Genomic DNA, 21,347 nt, shown 5'->3' on the forward strand with positions numbered 1-21,347 from the left:
TTAATCGTTTGGATATACTGGGTTTTACTACAGTCACTACCTCCTGTTTTAATTTTAGTATCAATACTAGAAAAATTTAAATGACATTTGAGTGTTACTTACTCCCCGTTTTTTTTTTTATATTGGATATTGCTGATTCAGGGGATTACTTCCCATTTTAGAATTTAGAATTCAAGAACAGAGCTCGGAAAAAAAAAGGGTGACAAAGTTCTTCTCTATTGCGAATAACATACATATATATGGTCCATCTTACATACAATATTAAATGCCAATGTCACCTTTAGGGTTAGCCTTGCCTCAACTGCACCATGAACTTGTCATTCCAGCTTCCGAGGCTAGTGCGGGGCCCTGATGGGGCGTGACCTGAAAGCCATCCAATCAGCAGCACGACGGTGAGAACGTCCAATCAGACGTTTAGAGAGGGTGGAGGGGGCGGGCTTCCACGTTTTGTTTCTGAACTCCAGGATCTTGGAATCCTCCTCAGGCTGGGTCTCTTCCGGTGTGCACGCTCGACCGGCCCCGCCAGCATCCGTTTTCCCTGCATCTTGCTGGTGCGGAGCCATCCACCGGGAGGACGCCGACGCCGAGGAGACCAGGCCACAATGGTGAGTGTGCCTGGCGCCAGGAAACCGGAGGGGGATTGCGCGGAGCCGGTGGGAACCGGCTGTGGCCTGCGATCGGTGAGGGAGGACCGGGCACCGGGGGCACCGCAGAAGCCTGCTGGTTTGTGTGTGCGTGGCGTGGCGAGGCTGGAGGGGGGCCTCTGTGGGGCCGAGGGGAGCCGGCGGTGGAGACCCCGCCTTCCCGCGACCTGCTCCGGGGTTGGCGGGGTCGAGCCCTCCCCGGCCACCTTGGTGGGTCGTGCTGGAGGCCCCGGGGCCCTGCCGCGCCCCCGGGCATCTGGGCGGAAGGCCCAGGATCAGACCCTGCTGCCCCGTCTCTGGCCGTTCGTCCAGCAGCCCGGCTTATGCGGCGATGACCAGCACGGTCTGGCTTTTCCCAGCTCCTGCCGGGAAAGGAGCGTAGAAAGAGTTCCGAGAGGTCCCCGGCCCCTCCTCCCCAGCGGTCCGAACAAACCGAAGTAGAGTCTTCCATCTAGATGCCTGCCCTTCCCTTAGCCTCGCTTCTCCTATGGGTGGCGGAAGATTCCTGAATTTCCATCTCCTGACTGCATTCCCAAACACCCATTTAAAAAAAAAATAATTAACGCATACTTCCTACGCTGCATTTCAACTATACATAGATTTTGCTTGGTTAAGTTTGGTTTTTCTCTTTTCCTTCTGCACACTGGGTGGCACTTTTAAAAAGATTTACCCTGTGGATATTCCGCGCAAAATTACTTGGCTTTTTAGGGGGGAAAATATCTTAATGCCTCTCTTTTTTGTCTTCCTGAGACATAGGAACCCAGTGAGAATGCTTTGGGATTGGGCCGCCCGTTTGGAGATTTTACGTAGTGATAGATCTATCCTCATCTCACTCTCCACCACCTTTTTTTTTTTTGGCCTGGGTTTCAGAGACACTAACACCAGCGGTCATGTCTGTCAGTGTCTGGGCAGCCTGAGGTGTGAGGTAGATCCTATGGGAGCCTATGGGAGCCTCTGGGCGTCTGGAGCCTAGGAGGAAGGGTGTGCTGTAAACCAGTTCTGGAAGGAAAGGGATCGCTACTCTGTGGCCCTTATCTGCATTACCTCTGGGGGTGCAAGGGGATTAGGACTCATGGACATGTTTGCTCCCTTGTTTAGAATCATTGGTTTTTCTTGCTTCGTTGTGCTTTTATTACTACATCCTTTTCATTTGCTAATTTATCTTCGGAGCGGGACAGGTGCATGCCAGCCATGGCGGTCCTGTGCGGTCAGAGGACATCTTGCAGGGGTTGATTCTGTTCTTTCACAATGTGAATCCAGGGCCCCAAACTTAGTCAGTTGTGGCAGCTAGCGCCTCAGCCCCCTGAGGTGCTTGATTACTGAAAACAGTCGTGGAAAAGCAGGTTCTGTAAACAAAGGAAGAGTAAAAATCTGTTTTTGCGAGTTTACCTTTCTCAGCATGAAGCCTGTAAGCAGGGTAAATCTCAGTGAGGCGAGCCTGCCTCTCTCGGCAGGAGACCTGGTAGCAATAAACAAAGCAAGGCCTGCTTTTTACGTACGAAACCAAGTCATATATTTTTTTAGAGACTCAGATAATTTAAACCTTTTAAAGTTTTCAAAATTTGTATAATCTGCCTTTAATCCCAGTCCTTAGGGAGGCAGAGGCAGCCAAATGGCTGTGAGCTAGAGGCCAGACTAGTCTACAAAGCGGGTACAGCCAAGGCTATACAGAGAAACCCTGACTCCAAAAACCATAAATAAATATATATTCATGTATATTCATATATATATATAATCAACAACAAGCACAACTTTTGTACCCAAAGTTATTGTAAAGCCAAAATGTTTGTAAGGTGAAACAGACTTTCTAGGTATGATCTGGCAGCTGTAGCCTATGGGGAGGGGCTGGCTGAGTTCAGCTAAATTGTCTGATAAAGCTAGGACCCACACCACATCACAGGGCATAGAAAGATACATTTGAATAGAAAGTAGAGGCCAAAGTATAGACAAAGACTTACCAGTTCCCTGGACAGGCGGCCTGGACTCCTCCATGATAATCGGAATGGCTTTGTTGTGGGCAGAGGTCCTTAGGATAGCATCAGTCTTTGGCCTCCAGGCCCAGAAAATCCAAGTAATTTTCCTGAAGAGGAGGCACTTGGGGACTGACCTGCCTTGATGAGGAGGGACAGTGGGTTTTCCAGTGTTCAGCTTGTCTACCGTTTGGGCAGGGCCCTGGTGGCTGGTGAGGTGAAGGGCAGTTCCTTGCCCACTGACCATCGCAGCCACATTTCAAGTACATTCCAGCTGAAGTCTGCTGCCCTGTCTTTTTGGGTGGAGACGTTAGGGCTGTGGCCAGCAGCTGGCATCTCTGCCTTTTTCATTAAACATCTTAAGCAGATCTCTCTGAGGTGTTTGAGGGCCATCATTCAATCTATTAACTATACCTGATTTTAAGACACACTTGTTTTCAGTTACTTGTTTTAGGCTTAACCATGACAGTCTGTTCAGAAGGCTAAAGATTGTCCCTGTAAATGAATTACATTTATACTTAGCATGACTGCAAGCATGGTTCTGAGCACATTAAAATGATCATTTATAAGGCAACTTTTGTTAATTTACATGTCTTAATTATCTTTAGCAGTTTACAAGTTGGATTTTTACAGTTTTGTCCCTATTAAGTTTGAGCCTTAAAAATTGGAGTTGGAGATTCCTTTAGCATTAGAATAAAACTTTAAACCATGAGTACAGTTCACAGAGAGGCTGGGAACCTTGCCTTCCTGATCCCTTCATATAGTACCTTTATAGAGGTTCTTGTGTGAGTCAGTTTATTCAAATAGCTAAAGCTTAGATGGGTTAGCAAAGACAAAGAAGCTGGACATCTTCAAGTTAATTTTTGCTAGCCTGAATGGAACTTAGGAATTCATAAACCTTATTCATCTAAAATGTGTTTAAGTCTTTCTTTCCAGAAACCTTGTTTCTGGTTTTCTTCTCTTCAGTTACTTTTTATTCTCGGGGGAAAAATCATCATCCATCCTAATCCAAAATAGTTTGGAGGCCTAGCATTGCCTCCTCTCTTAGTCAGGGTTTCTGTTGCTGCATGAAAACAGCATGACCAAAAAGCAAGTTGGGGAGGAAAGGGTTTATTGGACTTACACTTCCATCTCACAGTCCATTATTGGAGGAAGTCAGGACAGGAACTCAACTCCAGGAGCTGATGCAGAGCTGTGGAGGGGTGCTGCTTACTGGCTTGCTCCCCATTACTTGCTCAGCCTGCTTTCTTCTAGAACCCAGGATCAGTAGCCCAGGGATGGCACCAGGGAGGGCACAGTGGACTGAGCCCTCCCCCATTGATCACTAATTGGGAAAATGTCTTACAGCTAGGTCTCACGGAGGCTCTTCTCAACTGAGGGTCCTTCCTCTCTGATGACTAACTTATGTCAAGTTGACATACAAAACGAGCCAGCACACCTTCTTAATCTAAATGGTAAGCAAAGGGCTCCACAGGACTAAGAAGTCTTATGGGTGCTGACTTAGTTGGTTTATACTAGGTGGTCACCTTAACCAAGATGAAGTCACATGGTATGCCCTCTCTAACCTTAGTAAAGATGGCTGCCAGCCAAATGGTTCCTATTTATTACAAAGTGAGCCATTAGGCACACCTTTTTCTTTTCCTTTAAAAAAATTACCTATTTTCCTAAACAGAAGTTGAATCTAAGTTGCATGGTGTAGCAAATTAAAATTACTTATGTATAGATTTTTTTTTAGAGTGCAGGGAATCATAGGATTATGTATAGATTTTTTTACTGTCAGTCTAGTCTTTTATTGCCACCCCCTCCCCTTTTTTTGAGACAGGGTTTCTCTGTAGCTTGGACTTACTTTTTAGAACAGGCTGGCCTCGAACTCACAGAGATCCACCTGCCTCTGCCTCTCAAGTGCTGGGATTAAAGGTGTGCACCACTACACCCAGGTCAACCTTTTCTGTTACAAGTTTTAAGCTAACTTTTTGTTGTAAGTTTTACAGATTTTTTTTTTTAAACCACACCCAATGAATTTACAAATCTTGAGATACAGAGAGTTTGCACAGAGGTCTTACAAATCTTGAGATAAAGTTTGTACTTTAGCAAAAGCTTTTGAGATATAAGAGACGGAAATATTTAGAGACTTAAATAAAACCAAGACAAGAAGCATGAGATAAGCAGCAATAATCCCTATTGGGAACAGTTTACATTTTAGCTGTTTTAAAAGCACATGCTGTATTTTCCTGGGCTGTTCTGTTTTGCTTTCTTTCTTCCTGTCACAGTCAGGTGGCCATCCTAACCTAGCACATGGAGACTTTGGGAAAAACTTTGAAACAAGCATGCTTGGATGTGGAGACAGCAGACTATAACTCCAGAGCCAGCTTTTCAGTAGACTAGCAGAAGACAAGTCTTAATATTACCTATATCCCAAAGATATTTGAATCTTTCTAAGACTGAATCCAGTGATCAGAGGAAGGGACTAGGGCAAGAATAGAGCGAAGAAAGCTTAAAATATGAGATTTTGAGAGTGGAGAAAGCTTACAGAAAAGTGGATTTTCAGATCTTTGCTTGTGTGGCGGACATCACAGTCTGTGAGAATTTGGCCGTTTTCTGACAGTTGAAACTGATTGTGTAGTCTTTACTGAGGCCAAGCTGTTTGCAGTAAGATGGTGAAGCTTTATGGAACCTGTGAGGCTGGGGAGAAAAGAGGTTAGAGGAGGCAGGGAAGAAGTCAGCAAGTCTAATTCTGTATGGGAAGAACCCATTTTTAGAGCTAGGAACTGGAAGGTGGAATATTTGAACAGAAGACATCTTTCAGAAGCAGTCAGAATGAAAAGGAGGTGGGAGAGGCTTAGGGAATTGGGCTTCAAATAGAACTCTGCCAGAGGGAGGGTTCCAGTATTAGAGTCCTAGAAGGGCCTGATGTTGTCTAACTGGATTTTTGTAGAGTAGGCTCCAGGAGTTGAGAGAAACAGAACAGGACAGAGACAGAGCAGGTACCCCCTAGAGGGATGGGTTGGAGGCACAAGTGGTTAGTCATGCTTAGAGAGCAAGCTCCCGGAGAGAGCTGAGGACAGCAAGCAGGGAGCAGCCAGGAGCAGAGTAAGGGGATGGGAGGGACTTTGTAAGTGCTGTGGTGACAAACTTTGGGGTGTCCCCAAGGAGACCAAGAGACTTCTCAGAGAGATGCCCAGGATCAGTGGAGGGCCACCCTTCCTCCACATGATGGGGCACCCAGCCGGGTGTAGGAGGCTTCCTGACAAACCAGCGATTTCGTGGTAAGCTCCTGGTGAACAAAAACTGCAGTAAGAGATCTGGTTTTCTAAGGAACAGAAACCTTTAGGTTTGTTTACCCAGTAACAATCCTTCTGTTTACCGGGCTAACGTCCTGCTTAGGACTGTGTCACTATCATTGCCATTTTGGGGGAAAGGCGGCTTTGAACCTGACAGAATGTACATATTTTACCCTGTCTTTACAACTTTGTAAAGTGTGTGCATTTATTTTAGGGTTAGAAATAAGGATGTTCCAACACCCAAGTTTGCTACATAACAGTAATAATTAATTACTAATTAAAAAAAGGCTCTAGATTTGATCACAGATACTGATTTAAACTTAACACTTGGGAATCTTACCTCAATTGTAATGGTCACCTTTTCATGAATAAATATTATACAAAAAGTAAAGTAAAAACACTAAATAAATACCAAGAAGAGATAGCCTCAAAAAACATACTAATCTCTATTAACAGAAAATAATTGAAGCTTAAGAACATAATTTATAGGACTTTTGGCTTCGGAATGCAGATTAAAGACAGATTTAACAGACTAAGGAGAGGTATGTGTTAAAAATTACAAGCCACCTGTAAATCCTAGCACTCTGGCAGGCAGGGGCAAGTGGATCTCTGTGAGTTCGAGGCTAGCCTGGGCTACAGAGTGAGTTCAGGATAGCAAAGGCTACACAGAAAAAGTCTGTCTTGGGAAAAAACTAACAAACAAACAAACTACAGACCATTCCTAGGCTGGCCAGCAGGATCAAACTCTGCAGTGGGACCCCAGGGATCTGTTTGAAAATTCAAGCATCAACTGTTCAAATGGGAAAGTGTCTCAGAGGAAATTGTCACATTGTCTATTTCAGGATACTTGAGAGAAGATAGTCTGGTTTAATGAGTTTATCCTTAAGTACTGGAGCAAGTAGACGTGGAAGAGGCAGAGCCTAACACTGTTTTTCTAACTCAGTGCTTTCTGTTAAATTTTTATTATGTGTATTTATTTATGTGTATGTATATGGAACATGTATGTACCATAATACATATATAATGGTCAGAGGACATCTTGTGGGGGTCCGTTCTTTTTTTCTACCATGTGTGTCCTTGGCATTGAACTCAAGTTGGCAGGCTTTGTAGCAAGCGCCTTTACCTACTAAGCCTTCTTGCTGTACATCAATGTTTTTTTAAGTTGTAGTCAGAATCAATTTAATCAGAATTGATTCTGATTCATTTACTTATAGACTATGATGTAAAGTATATATATATAGCACAGTATCACACTATGTAAATGTAGTTTTGTTTAATTTTTATTTCCGTTTTTAAGGGTTTATGTATACTGGCATTTTGTATTAAAATACATTTCTTGTCATGGGCTAAATTAAAAACAACTATCTGGAAATACACATTAATGTTACCTTACCTTTGAAATGTCTTTAAGGTACTTCGTGTTTACGCTTTAATTATAATGTGCATCTGCCTTATACAAGACCTTATACAAATGCATCTGTGTATATTCCTGAACTAGAATTGGTAGGGGTGGAGTTACCATGAGTAGAAGTTGGTGATGAGGTAAATGATGCAAAAGACTTAAGTGACTGACAATATAGGGCAAATTAGGGCCGCTTCAGGTCCAGCAGAAAATAGTGGCTCCACCCCTAGCAGGAGCATCCTGTTCTCTTCACTGACGAGTTCTTCCATCACTTTCACCGCAATTCTCTTAGTTCCTCTTTTCTAAAAAAAAAAAAAAAAAAAAAAAAAAAAGAATAGCCTTTCACCCTCCCACCTTGACTATTTACTTGTTTGTGGTTTGCAGGAGTCATCAGGGCTCTAGGAAATGCAAGCTAGAATTAGCAGCTCTAAGTATCCACTCAGCACTAGCTTATTGGCACTCATTTCTAATTTGTAGATTTTTGGACTTTGCATCTGCTTTATCCCAACACACAATTCTTTTCTCCTCCTTCATTTTGTAACCCTTGGGCTGATGGTTGGAAGAAGAGCTGGTGGTCACCTGAAAGCCATGAGATATTACCATCAGAGTAAAAAGGAAATAGTGATAAGTCAGAACATAGGATTGCCCTCTGCACTTTTACAATTTTGGAGAAAGAAGTTTTCTGGAAGGAACTTGGGTGTTTTTACTGTACATAAATTATATATCTTATCCTGTGAGTGAGATTTTATTATCAAACCAGCCTGGTTTCTCTGAGGCCTCTTGTGGACTAGGCCTCAACCTTCATCTGTGAAGACTTAAAGCAACCTTAATATAATGTCTTAAAGGTCTAGGATGTATCTTCTGGGTATGACCATAGCACCATTAAAATGCCCATCAGAGCAAACTGGAAGGAGACAGTAGCACTGATCTGTGGGAATAAGCATGGTTATCAGCAACTAGAGAAACTTCCTGGGCCATAAAAAGAGAATGTAGAAGGGGGCTAGGTTGGAGGAAGACAGGCAGGAGTGGGAGGGTGAATATACTCTAAATACATATAGACATGTATGGAAATGAAATCCACTGTATATAATTAATATATATTAAACTATCTTTTTCTTAATTTGCTTCTGTTAGGTATTTTGTCATACCAACCAAAATAACTAACCTAGTCTGGGCACATAAAATATAAATGTTATTTTTTTTCTGCATTCCTATTTACCTGTTCGTTACTTTTTTCAGCTACTCTGAATGTTATTTTAACATTTGTAATTTTATTTTGGTTTTTATGTTCCTATTGTAAGAATTCTAGATCAGTTAGGTTTAAATAAAACCTTGGCTTTAATATTTATGGATGATTGATAAAATGTCATAGAAGAGGAAAAGACATTCCTGGTCTCATGGAATATTTGAGGGTTTTATGAAAAACTCAGTTATACTTAGTATATTTTAAATGATCAGAAAGGATAGTTTCTGTACTGCTATTACAATAAAATGCAAATACCTTAAAACTTTCAAATTCATTAACGAATTCTCCCAGTATCTACCATATTGCTCTTAAGTATTATTTTGGAGGAGTACTGTAACATTGGTATTATTGGTGAGCTTGCCTCATTGTCAGAAATCTACTCACCAGTTTTGAACTACTGGTTTAGAATATCCGATTTTAGGGTTGGGATGTTGTAGGCTTAGTTTTTCACTAAACCTACTTTATTTAGGGTTCTTAAATGCTATACTTCCCTACCACTCACTGAGCAGTGGTAGGGGAGAAAGAAAGTTATTAGGTAAAGAGTGTTGTAGACCTTTTTAGAAGTAGTTCCTTGGGATGAGTCCTCTCTTCGTTGTCCAGATACCAGCAGTCCATTCCAAAGGCCAACACCAAGCAGCAACATGAATCAGCACAATTCAGAAGATCGGGACAAGTCAGAGAAAGCCTCAAGACTCAGTTGGATTGCCCTGAGAAGTTCTCTGGAACATTTCTCTCTGTGAAGTCAAGTGTCTCAGCACAGTGATCCAAAAAGCGATGTCTCACTATCTGTAGGCTTCTATATATCTTCTCTTCTCAGAGAGTTCACTCATGGATATTCTCAGCTGACCAGAGTCACACCCCTCACACGAGACAGCTCACAGCAAAACATCACGTGCCCTCTTCACAAGGCAGCTTGTAGCAAAACAGCACATGACTCAACTGAGTCTGCCAAGAAACCAGAAACTTTGCTTCATTCAGGATGTAACTTAGTAATGGATCACTTTCCTAGCTGGTATAAAGCCCCAGGCTGAGCCCCACCCACCCCCCAAATCAGGTTGCATCGATGTTTTAAAAAGTTATAATAGTATAATTCTAATCAGACATCATATATTCATACTTCCCATTTATGGTTATACATGGTTTGAAAAGTACCTTTCTCCATATGTCCTTTTCACCTGAAAAATAGATATACATTATCTTTCATTAATATAGAACTAAAAAATGTAAATACTTATGTTTATGCCTTAACATTATTTTTTCATAAAAGTACCCTACTTCTGTGGCTATTTTGTCATCTTTATTCAAGAATTAGGTAATACATTAGATAATACCACTATGTTAAAATGTTTTAGTGCGTACTTAAGATCACTCACTGTATAAAAAATGGTTCTTCCTAACTCATTTCATCTTGGGACAAGTTAAGAACTGAGTCAATGACCACATGATCATTGTGCTACGTTTATTTCAGGAACCATTGACCTTCAAGGATGTGGCCATTGACTTTTCAGGAGAGGAATGGGAATGTCTGAACTGTGAGCAGCAGAATCTGTATAAGGATGTGATGTTAGAAAACTATAGGAACCTGGTCTTCTTGGGTAAGGATAACCTCTCTACAGAATTCCTAATTTGGTTTTAAAATTCATTTCTTTGAATTGCTGAATATTAAAATTCTTTTTTTTTCTTTTGCATTGCTGTATATGTCTTAGGAGCCTCTGTTTTCAGGGGAGAAATAAGGGGAGGTAGTATTTGAAATAGATAATAAATATTCCTGTTTTTAATCTTTATCCTTGACCTAGCTCTTGAGGTAACATATATATCCCAAATTAAAATTATTGGTAATTATAGCAGCCAAGAGGCATAAAATATTAGAATTTACATCTTCAAGTCCAGTTATTCCTCATTTAGCTGTGATTTGGCAATAGGCAGAAGTGAAGCTCAGACTCTATAAATTGAGTATATATTACTGTAGGAATATATAGTGGAAAAGTACTGTTCTAGAATATTGTTCTATATCTCTTATGTGTCTTCTTTCATACTGGACATTACTCTACGTCAGATATCTTAGTCCTTGTGAGGAAAATCACATAAGTATCATGTTGTGTTCTCTAATAACCAGGTCTCGTTGTATCTAAGCCATACCTGGTTACCTGTCTGGAGCAAAGGAAAGAACCCTGGAATATAAAAAGGCAAAAGACAATGGTCTTGTTCCCAGGTGAGTAGTAGTCCACGAAGCAGAGCACACAGGTGAGAGATCCAGAATTCTAGGAAGCCAGGCCAGGTGTACTGTGAAGCCCGGTTCCAGTGGCATTTGGTCCACAAATGCAGTTCTGTCTGTTCTTTCATTGTCAGTCAGGGGTAGTTTCTCCCTGTGTCTGCCATCTTTCAGTCCCCTAAGCCGTCTTGCAGTGATCTCCTTATACATTCACAGTGGTAGCTGAAGCCTTCCCCTTCACTTGTGGGGTGCTGTATAGTACTCATAACGTTTGGGGGCTTCAGAAAAATCTGTGGATATTTCTCATGACCTTATTGACAATATATACAAATATGTTAATATAATGAAAGTTTTCTCTTAACATGATTGATATGTTTGTTTGTTTGCTAATTGTCTCAGAGTTTTTTATAAATATTATAATGGGTTTTCTGTTTTTTTTTTTGTTTTTTTTTTTCTACCATGCAGTGACTGCTAATGATTGACAGGTATATAAAGACAAAACTGAGAATTAGTTTTATGTAAAGACATTTTTTATGTTGCATTTTTCATTTATTTATTTGTTTATTTATTTATTATGAATTACAGTTTATTCACTTTGTATCCCCCCTGTACCTCCCTCCTTCTTCCCCTTCCAATCCCACCCTCCTTCCCCCTTCTCCACCCATGTCCCTCCCCAAGTCCACTGATAGGGGAGGTCCTCCTCTCCTTCCTTCTGATCCTAGTCTATCAGCTCTCATCAGGAGTGGCTGCATTGTCTTCCTCTGTGGCCTGGTAACACTGCTCCCCCCCTCAGGGGGAGGTGATCAAAGAGCAGGCCAATCAGTTCATGTCAGAGACAGTCCCTGTTCCCATTACTATGGAACCCACTTGGATACTGAACTGCCATGGGCTACATCTGTGCAGGGGTTCTAGGTTATCTCTATGAATGGTCCTTGGTTGGAGTATCAGTCTCAGAAAAGATCCCTGTGCCCAGAATTTTTGGTTCTGTTGCTCTCCTTGTGGAGCTCCTGTCCTCTCCAGATCTTACTATTTCCCACTTCTTTCATAAGATTCCCTACACTCTGCCCAAAGTTTGGCTATAAGTCTCATCATCTGCTCTGATACCCTGCAGGGTAGAGCCTTTCAGAGGCCCCCTGTGTCAGGCTCCTGTCCTCTTCCTTGTTTTCTCCCTCTTCTGATGTCCACCCTCTTTGCCTTTCTGAATGGGGATTGACCATCTTAGCCAGAGTCCTCCTTGATTAGTTTCTTTAGGTGTACAGATTTTAGTATGTTTATCCTATTTAATATATCTAATAACCACTTATGAGTGAGTATATATCCTGTGTGTCCTGTGTGTCTTTCTGCTTCTGGGATATAGCTCACTCAGGATGATCTTTTCCAGTTCCCACCATTTGCCTGCATATTTCATGATTTCCTTGTTTTTTTATTGCTGAGTAATATTCCATTGTGTAGATGTACCACAATTTCTGTATCCATTCCTCAACTGAGGGGCATCTGGGTTGTTTCCAGCTTCTGGCTATTACAAATAAAGCTGTTACAAACATGGTTGAGCGAATGTCCTTGATGTATACTTGAGCATGTTTTGGATATATGCCTAGGAGTGGTATAACTGGGTCTTGAGGAAGCACTATTCCTAATTGTCTGAGAAAGCGCCAGCCAGATTGATTTCCAAAGTGGTTGTATAAGTTTACATACCCACCAGCAGTGGAGAAGGGTTCTCCTTTCTCCACATCCTCTCCAACATGTGTTGTCACTTGAGTTATTCATCTTAGCCATTCTGATAGTGTAAGGTGAAATCTCAGGGTCGTTTTGATTTGCATTTCCCTTATGACTAAGGACATTGAGCATTTCTTTAAGTGTTTCTCTGCCATTCGATATTCCTCTATTGAGAATTCTCTGTTTAGCTCTGTACCCCATTTTTTAATTGGATTAATTGATTTGTAAAGACATTTTTAATCATCACCTGTATTTGTTTTGGATTTTATGGGACAGTGGTTCTTTTTTTTTTTTTTAATATTTTTTCTGTGTTTTCAGTTTTTAGAGTAGGTTCCTTATGTCCATTAATATTACTAGTTTTAATCTGCATTTTAGTATAGAATGTAAATTATAAATATTGTATATTGCAGGACAGTGTAAAGTGAAATAAGAGCAAGTTATACACATGCTTATCACCAGGAAAATTGCATGTGCTTTTATTTGCCTGGATAAATAGTAGGCATGCTATCATTATTATTATGACTGAGATGTCTTCTGACTGTAATGTGCTCATTGGTAATTTCATTCTATCTCTGTAAGTATTCTTGTAAGTTTAATTTTGTCATCTGTTTCTTGATGAATCTGTTTCTGTGTCTCAGAGAAACAATTTGACTTCAAGGTAGCTTTTGAGAAATTTCAGTTTCATTTCTTTTCTTGCTTAGCCTTTAATCATGATCAAACCCACACAACTTGAAATTTATTGTCTGAAAGATTTTATTACTGTTTTATAGTGTCAAGTGTATCCAAATTGTTGTATAACACATCTCTGTAAACTTTTCATCTTACAAAAGCAAATTTCAGTATTTATAAACAAAAAGGAGTATCTATTTCTTCCAGAGTCACTATGGTCAGTGTTAGTAGAGCAATGAACAGCATAGATTTTTTATTCTGCAGTTTGCTGACATGCTAAACTAAGCACAATTTCAGATATTAGATTTATAACATCAGTCTAGTGAATGAAATAATTTTTTGTCTTGATTTCTTTCAGCTGTGTTTCCTCACCATAGCCAAGACTTTTCACCAGAGCAGAGCATAAAATATTCATTCCAGGATCTGATCAGTGGAAGTCGTGGAAATTGTGGTTTTGACAGTTTGTACTTCAGAGAAGAAAGGGAAATTGTAGGGGAGAGTGAAGTTCAGAAAACCTATTATAATGGACATAACCACTTTGTGACAGCTGGTAATAGCAAAAGCTTTCCTCCCAGTAGAGGTCAAGACCATGAAATGGCTCAAGAAAACCCTCAGGTTATGCCAATCAGTTGTGAGGAGCCGTGCACTTCTGTCAGTAAACATCAGAGTCAGTTTTTGAAACTTGCCTCTTCTTTCAAAGATAATTTGATAAATACACAAAGGGGTCTAGTCCATTCTTCAGTTAATGACTTCAACAATTTAAAATGTAGCTTTGGTTTAAGCTTTCATTCAAACATTTTTGTAGATGGGGAACTTAAAAATGAAGAAAAAGTTTCCAAATATAATCAATTTGAAAGCTCCTTTATGAAAAATTCATTAGTATATAATCAACAAATTCCATGTGCCAAACCACAAAACTTACATAAATATGGCAGGTTCTTTACACATCCAGTATCACCTAACCAAAATTCAAACACAGATATTTTGGAAATTCAGTATATATGTAAAGAAAACAGGAAAGCCTTTGCTGAGGAATCTACCATAAATACTCACCAAGGCACGTGTATTGGAGAGAGAGTGTATCAGTGTAATGAAAATAACAGTGACTTAAGGCATGAGTCAGATCCTGCTAATCATCAGTCTGCTCACTTTCCAAAGAACCTGTACAAATGTTACAAATGTGACACAGTCTTTAATCAATACTCAGAACTTATTATCCACCAGTATATCCATATTCAAGATCAAATTTCCAAGAATATGGATTGCAACACAGCTTTCAATCAGACTTCAAGCCGTACTAGAAATCATGCTGGAGAAAAACCCTACAAGTGTAAGGAATGTGGCAAAGCCTTTACCTATTGTTCAAGTCTTAGGCAACATCATAGGATTCATTCTGGGGTCAAGCACCACAAATGTAAAGACTGTGGCAAAGCCTTCTACCATAAATCCCTCCTTACTCAGCACCAGAGCATTCATGCTGGGAAGAAGCCCTACTGCTGTAAATTTTGCGGCAAAGCTTTTAATCAAAGATCAACTGTTACTCAGCACCAGAGAATTCATACGGGAGAGAGGCCCTACCATTGTAAAGACTGTGGCAAATCTTTTCATCAAAGATCAAGCCTTAGCCTACACCAGAGAGTTCATACTGGTGAAAAGCCCTACAAATGCAAAGAATGTGGCAAAGCCTTTAACCGTAACTCACTCCTTACTCAACACCAGAGAATTCATACTGGAGAGAGACCCTACCATTGTAAAGACTGTGGTAAAGCTTTTAATAAAAAATCAAGCCTTACTCAGCACCAGAGAATTCATACTGGAGAGAAGCCATATTCTTGTAAAGATTGTGGCAAAGCTTTTAATCAAAGGTCAAGCCTCAGTTTACACCAGAGGGGTCACACTGGAGAAAAACCCAATAAATGTAATGAATGTGGCAAAGCCTTCAATCGTGTTTTTTTCCTTACTCAACACCAGAAAATTCATACTGGAGAGAAGGCTTACCACTGTAAAGACTGTGGCAAAGCTTTTAAGCAGAGGTCAAGCCTTACTCAACACCAGAGAGTTCATACTGGAGATAAACCTTATCATTGTAAGCATTGTAGCAAGGCTTTTACTCAGAGATCAAGCTTTACTCGACACCAGAGAATTCATACTGGAGAGAAGCCCTACAAGTGTCAAGATTGTGACAAAGCTTTCAGCCGTAATTTGCTTCTCATTCAACACCAGAGAATTCATACAGGAGAGAAGCCTTACCACTGTGAAGACTGTGGTAGAGCATTTAATCAACGATCAAGCCTCACTCAGCATCAGAGAGTTCATACTGGGGACAAGCCCTTTTGTTGTAAAGACTGTGGCAAGGCTTTTACTCAGAGATCAAGCTTTAACCGACACCAGAGAATTCATACAGGAGAGAAGTTGTACAAATGTAAGGAATGTGATGGCACCTTTAAAAGCAGTTCGCACCTTGCTGAACACCAGTGCACCTCATTAGGTAGCTGCTTCCAAGGCACAAAATTCCTCCAGTATATGTGAGTTTATTCTGTTCAAGCCAGCTGGCAAACACAGATGGATTGATTTTAGAAAACATGGAATATGTTTGATTATATAAGAGATAATTATTTCTGTTGCAATACCTTCCTGGATTTCAGAATCACATTCTGGTTTAATTGAGTAATATTTTTCTTTCTTGTCATTTTGTCAGTTGGTTCTTTGTTAATAGTTGCATTCTCAAATGTATTCCCCAAACATTGTCCAGAATGTATACATAAAGAAAACATACACCTTGTACAGTGTATAAATAAAAGTGCACCCCAGGCTTCACACTAGAGTAGTCTATGGCAGGTATTATTCAGAGCCCTGCTATGACTTAGAGTCCCACTACTAAATTGTATAGGATAGAGCTTGGTTGTCCCCTCCAAAAACATGTAGAATTGTATTTACTGTCTCTTCTTAAGCACAGATGAGATTTTTATGACAATAACTTCAATAAGCAGCTTTAACCCCACATTTTTTTTTTCCTTCGGTCATGAAACATAGAGCCCAGATAGCAAAAAGGAAATAAAAACTTCAAGTGTACGTTGAATTGGTCTGAGGATCTTGACTTCTGAGTTTACTGCTAGAAAGACTGCAAATATATAGCGGGTGCATGCAGAGTCCATCCTTTGTTCAATTAAGTTACATTGTGGGGGTTGTGGTGTGCCATAGCATTCATGTGAGAGTCAGGATAACTTACAGTCAGTTTTTTCCATTATTTTGTTGGAAATTGAAATCAGCTCATCTGGCTTAGCTGTGAGTGCCTTTACCTGTTGAGTTATCTTTTAGGTTTTTGGATTTTAGGGTCTAAGAATTTTTTTGGCTTGATCAGAACAGTCTCTATGGCATAGAACCATGCTGTTTTCTGTCCTTATGTAATTAGAAAGTTAGGCAGACCACCTACAGTTTCATCAAAGTGCATATATAATCTCAGTGATTTGAGGACATGACCATATTTAAAAATGAGAATGTACAGAAAATGTAGGGAGACATTTTTATATTTAGAGTTCAACAAAACACTCCATAAAACTAAAGGCTTTTGGGGTTAGTTCTCCAGTGACTCTTGGTGCCATGTTGCCACTGATAGAGGGCTGTATCTGGTGATGAGTGTAGAGTCTATAAGGTCAAAGAAGCATTGTCATACTTGGATGTGATGCATTATCAGAAAGGAGAAGAGCTGGTAATAGTGAAGATAAATCGGCACCAAATCCAGAGCTGTAACACCACTCAGGGGTGTTGTTTTTCCTCAGCTGGTGGAAGACCATTTCTGTCACACTGTCAAGGGTTTGTACTGGGGCTCTTTCATGCTCTGTGTTGGCCTAGAGTCAACCTGGGCCTCACCTTCCTGGATCATTCTTTGGGCATTAAGTCCGGGATCACTGGGAACTGTCTCGCTGCACCTAGGACCTGCCAAATATTTAGGTGTGCAGAATGCACATTTGGGTCAGGCTAGCAACATGCCCCCTTATTCTATTTCATGGGAAGAATGAATGATTCAGAATTCCTTCACAGAAGCATTTTTGGTCCTATAGAGGATTTATTCCCATTTTCTGGTACTGAAATGAGGAAACCTGTGGTAATCTCAAGACAAAATATACTCAATAATTTCTTCACATAGCCCCTGTCTCCAAGACAACAAGAAAAACAAACACAAAGCAGTCATGGATGGAAACTTCTAGAAAACTTCAGTGTAAAACAAGTGGATAAATAATTGAACTTCATATGATAATGATTAGTACAAAGAAGGGAAAGAGTGATTGACAAATTGCAATTTGTTTGGGAAGGTTTTCTTTATTATATGTTCTGATGCACTTCTATAAGGACATTTTCTAGAAGAGTTATTTCTATTTGTGTTGGTTTTACCTTGTTGAAAAATTTGGACTCTTACTAGGATTATTTTAGAGAAAGTTTTGTTAACTTGGTTGTTCTTTGATGTTATTAAGTGGGGGAATCATTGTAGTTTGCTTTTTTTATGCTGTGATAAATACAATAATCAGAAGCAGGTTGGGGAGGAAAGGTTTGTTCAGGATAGGAAGGAAAGCAGGAGCAGGGGATGGAACCATGTAAGAAGAGGATGCTCACTGGTTTACTCCTCTCAGCTCATGCTCAGCCAGCTTCCCTAAACCTCCCAGGACCACCTGCCTGTGGGTGGCGCTGTCCACAGTAAACTGGATCTTCACATCAGCCAACAATCAGAACCCTTGTAGACGTGGACATAGGCCATTCTGATCTGGGCAATTTCTCAATACCTTAATTGAGACACTCACTTTTCACATGATGATTGGTTGGGTTAAATTGACAGTGAAAACAAACCAGGATAGTAATGTGTAAGATAGTGTTATGGAGGACAGAAGTGTAACTGCTATAGCAATACAGCAATCAGAAGCCTACATCCTATTTTGGATTCTGCCCAGATGCTCAGAAATATTCAGAATGCCCTGCTCAAGGTGCGGTCAACCAGCAGTCTCTCTTCAAAAGAAGAAACAATATGTCAGCATTGGTGGATACTCTGGCCTCGAATTTTTCCCGGGCCCCAAAGAAGATAAGTCTATCTGATAGGTTGATACCTTATTTCTCATTAAGGCTGTGTCCGGAAGTATTCTCTCAGATACTGTGCTTTTTGATTCCTGCAGGTCTAGTGGCTGCTCCTCATACAAACAAGTACAAACTTAGTAAGATTTCCTCCGAACTACTTTGGGGATTTTTCTTTATCCCCCTCAATCACCGTCTTTAGTTCTTAGTTCTCTGCATTAAAAATAAACACGTGATACTGAAGAAGAAACCGAGTTGTTTCTGATCATTTAGGTGATGAAGCAGTGCTCTACTTCTAGGTCTTACGTCAATTAATGCAAATAATATGAAGTCTGCTCATGCTTTCACAATCTTCTGTAAGTACATAACATGTACTTAAGTGGACATTTTTAAAGTAACTGTACGACTTGTGTCCCAGATGGTAACTTATGAACAATTGCCTACAGCAAATTTTAAAGAAGCGTAAATGACTTAAGATTTGTACTGTTCATTTAGAACTAAGAACATCTGTTTTGAGAACACACAGTTTACACGAGCCTTGTGCTGCACTTTCTTCTAGTTTAGCACTTTCTTCCAAATGGGTGGAAAACTCCAAAAGGAATGTGCTGAAGATGCCAGTTCATGAGTGCCCCTTCTAGGTTCCCCAAATTCACAGAATCACAATTCCTTAAATTGGGGTCCTATGATGGCATATGATTTGCTTTCCTTCAAATGCAAGGTGACTAGCATGAGGCCACAAGGTAGTCTACAATGTTTGGTTTTGTGCCAATGTCATGCTTTTGTTTTGTCTATGTATTTATTTATTTATTTAGGTTTATAAGGCTTTATTCCTGGATGTGTGTATTTTTCTTTTTAAGAAACATTTTATTGATACTTTGTGAATGTCACATCATGCACCCTATCCCCATTCATCTCCCCATCCCTCCATATCTGCCCTTACAACCTCTCTCCAAAAGGAAAAAGAAAAGAACATTAAAAAAATAAACCATCTCCCTGTGGAAGCTGTGGAGTGTCGTGGTGTATCACACAGTATAACCTTTTGCCCAAACAGCTTTACTTGCAAATGTTCATTGCAATGATTCATTGATGTGGCTCAAGGCTTCTGGCTTCTGCTACACTATCAACTTTGGATTCTTACCAGGGCTCTTCTCGGATTTCCTGTTGTTGCCCTGTGTCATGGAGATCCTACAGCTTTGGTTCGGCGCAGGACTGGCCTCTTCATGAGCTTCAGCAGTTCACAGATGGGGTAGATGTTGGGGTGGGCCAACTCAGAGCCCTGGGTCTGGGCCTGGGTGGTGACTGTTCAGCCCACCAGCTCTCCCGTGCTTGTACCACCAGGGAGGGACAGCTCTCCCGCTTAGCCCACACAAGGGGCAGGGTCAGCCCTCCTGCTTGTGGCAATGGGCAAGAGGCCAGACTGGCTCTCGCTGGCTTGCACCATTGGGGTCAGCTAACTCGTACTTCCATTTAGGTTTGGTATTGAGAGATACATACTAAAGTATTCTTTCCTGGTAATAATACTCTTATTTTCTTCCAAACTAATTATAGAGTATTGTTTTATTGTGATGATACTGTTTCTATCCTAATTACCAATTGATTATTTGTTTAGTGAGATTTATTGCTTCTTAAGCTCTTAGTATTGCGTGGGATTCTTTTGTATATCATTTGCAATAGCGTGTAGTGCTTTTAAAACTTTTTAAACTCTGCTTTTTAAATTTTAAAACTCTGCTTTATTTGGGGTGTTTATGTCTCAACATCCCTTCCAACCTCCCAACCCTATCTAGGAGAGAGAGCAGGTTAGTGGGGAGAGAGGGCCGCTTTGCTTCTCCTGGCTGTTTAGGGTCAGTGGGTTCTTTTCGGACTCTATGCCAAGCTCCATCAATGGCAGATGCAGCCAACAGTCTCCTTCAATCTGTGTGCCCAAAGTGTTCCTCTCATCTGTCTGCTCCAAACCACCACACCGTCCATCTCTCTGGTCTCTCTAAACTGTTACACGACAAACACCGACAACCACAGGACATGCCATGCCACTTCTCTTTCTGAGCTCTCAGTTTATATCCTCAGAGCCCTTGACAACGCCCATCTTCGTGCTGCCCAAGGAAGGCCAGCTGGCAAAGGCCACACCCTGCACGAGACAATTAACAGCTGTGGACAAACTGTAGCCCAACTAAAACCCCACACGTGGGATTAAAACAAAAACGTTTACATACAATAACAGAGTTTACAAAAAAACCAAAGCTTCCATTACATTACTGGCCTAATGGTCCTGAATTATTTTGGTTTACAGTTATCTTGGAAGGTTTTATTTCTCCACTGATTTTAAAGTGTAGTTTTAGTGTAAGCATTACTGTTGGTTGGTAACTACTTTCTTTTAGGGTTTGAAATACATCATTCTATGTTGTCTTGGCCTTAAGAATTTTTGCTGAGAGTTCTACTTGTTCTAATGAATTTTCACATGTTTATAACTAGAATTTATTTCTTGGAACTTTCAGTATTCCATTTGGTACTCCTGGAATTTCACTAGAACATTGCTTAGAGAAGTGGATGTCCATATATTTCCGTAGATTTGAGGTATTTTCAGCTATTTCATGAAATAGGTTTTCTGTGCCGTTAGGCTGTATTTCAGCTCCATCTTCTATACAAAAGATTTAGAAATTTCTATTGTGTCCTAGACATCTAGGATATTATAGCCATGATCTCTCATCTTTATTACTCTCTGAATGTAAACATCCATCAGCCTTGTTCGAAGTCCTTCACCGTCTCTCTTTACCTTGCTCTAGTCTATTGGTGATGCTTTCTGTGGAGTTCTTTTTATTAAGTTTTACAGAGTCTATTCTCCGGAACATTTATATTTTCTCCTCTCTGCTTAATTTCTCATTTAAGTCCTGACTACTTTTAAAATTTGTTTGCTTTTTTATTTGTTTTAAAATTATTGATCATTCTTACAATAGGCTTTACAAATGTTTTTGTGTAAGCATTTCATCTGTGTCATTATCTTTGCATTTGAATATTTAAAATTATTGGCTTTGGTGGAGTTACGTTTTCTTATTTTTCATATTACGTTTTTGTGTTCATCTTCTGGGACAGATACCTCTCCACTGTTCTATGAGAGTCTTAGCGATCAGCCTTCTCTTACAGGCTCAATC

General features: G+C 40.4%; 1 protein-coding gene across 1 annotated transcript; it reads left to right on the top strand.

Moving 5' to 3' along the window:
* The first annotated feature begins 499 nt into the window (after window positions 1–499).
* On the top strand, window positions 500–19,202 carry LOC129690406 (zinc finger protein 345-like). The gene is made up of 4 exons (XM_055626096.1): window positions 500–605; window positions 10,012–10,138; window positions 10,660–10,755; window positions 13,499–19,202. The coding sequence occupies exons 1-4, from the start codon at window positions 603–605 to the stop codon at window positions 15,667–15,669; spliced, it is 2,397 nt and encodes a 798-aa protein (XP_055482071.1). The 5' UTR covers window positions 500–602; the 3' UTR covers window positions 15,670–19,202.
* Window positions 19,203–21,347: the final 2,145 nt, after the last annotated feature.

The sequence above is a fragment of the Psammomys obesus genome, unplaced genomic scaffold (assembly GCF_907164565.1).
Source record: "Psammomys obesus unplaced genomic scaffold, mPsaObe1.curated_primary_1811, whole genome shotgun sequence".
Taxonomy (NCBI): Eukaryota; Metazoa; Chordata; class Mammalia; order Rodentia; family Muridae; genus Psammomys; species Psammomys obesus.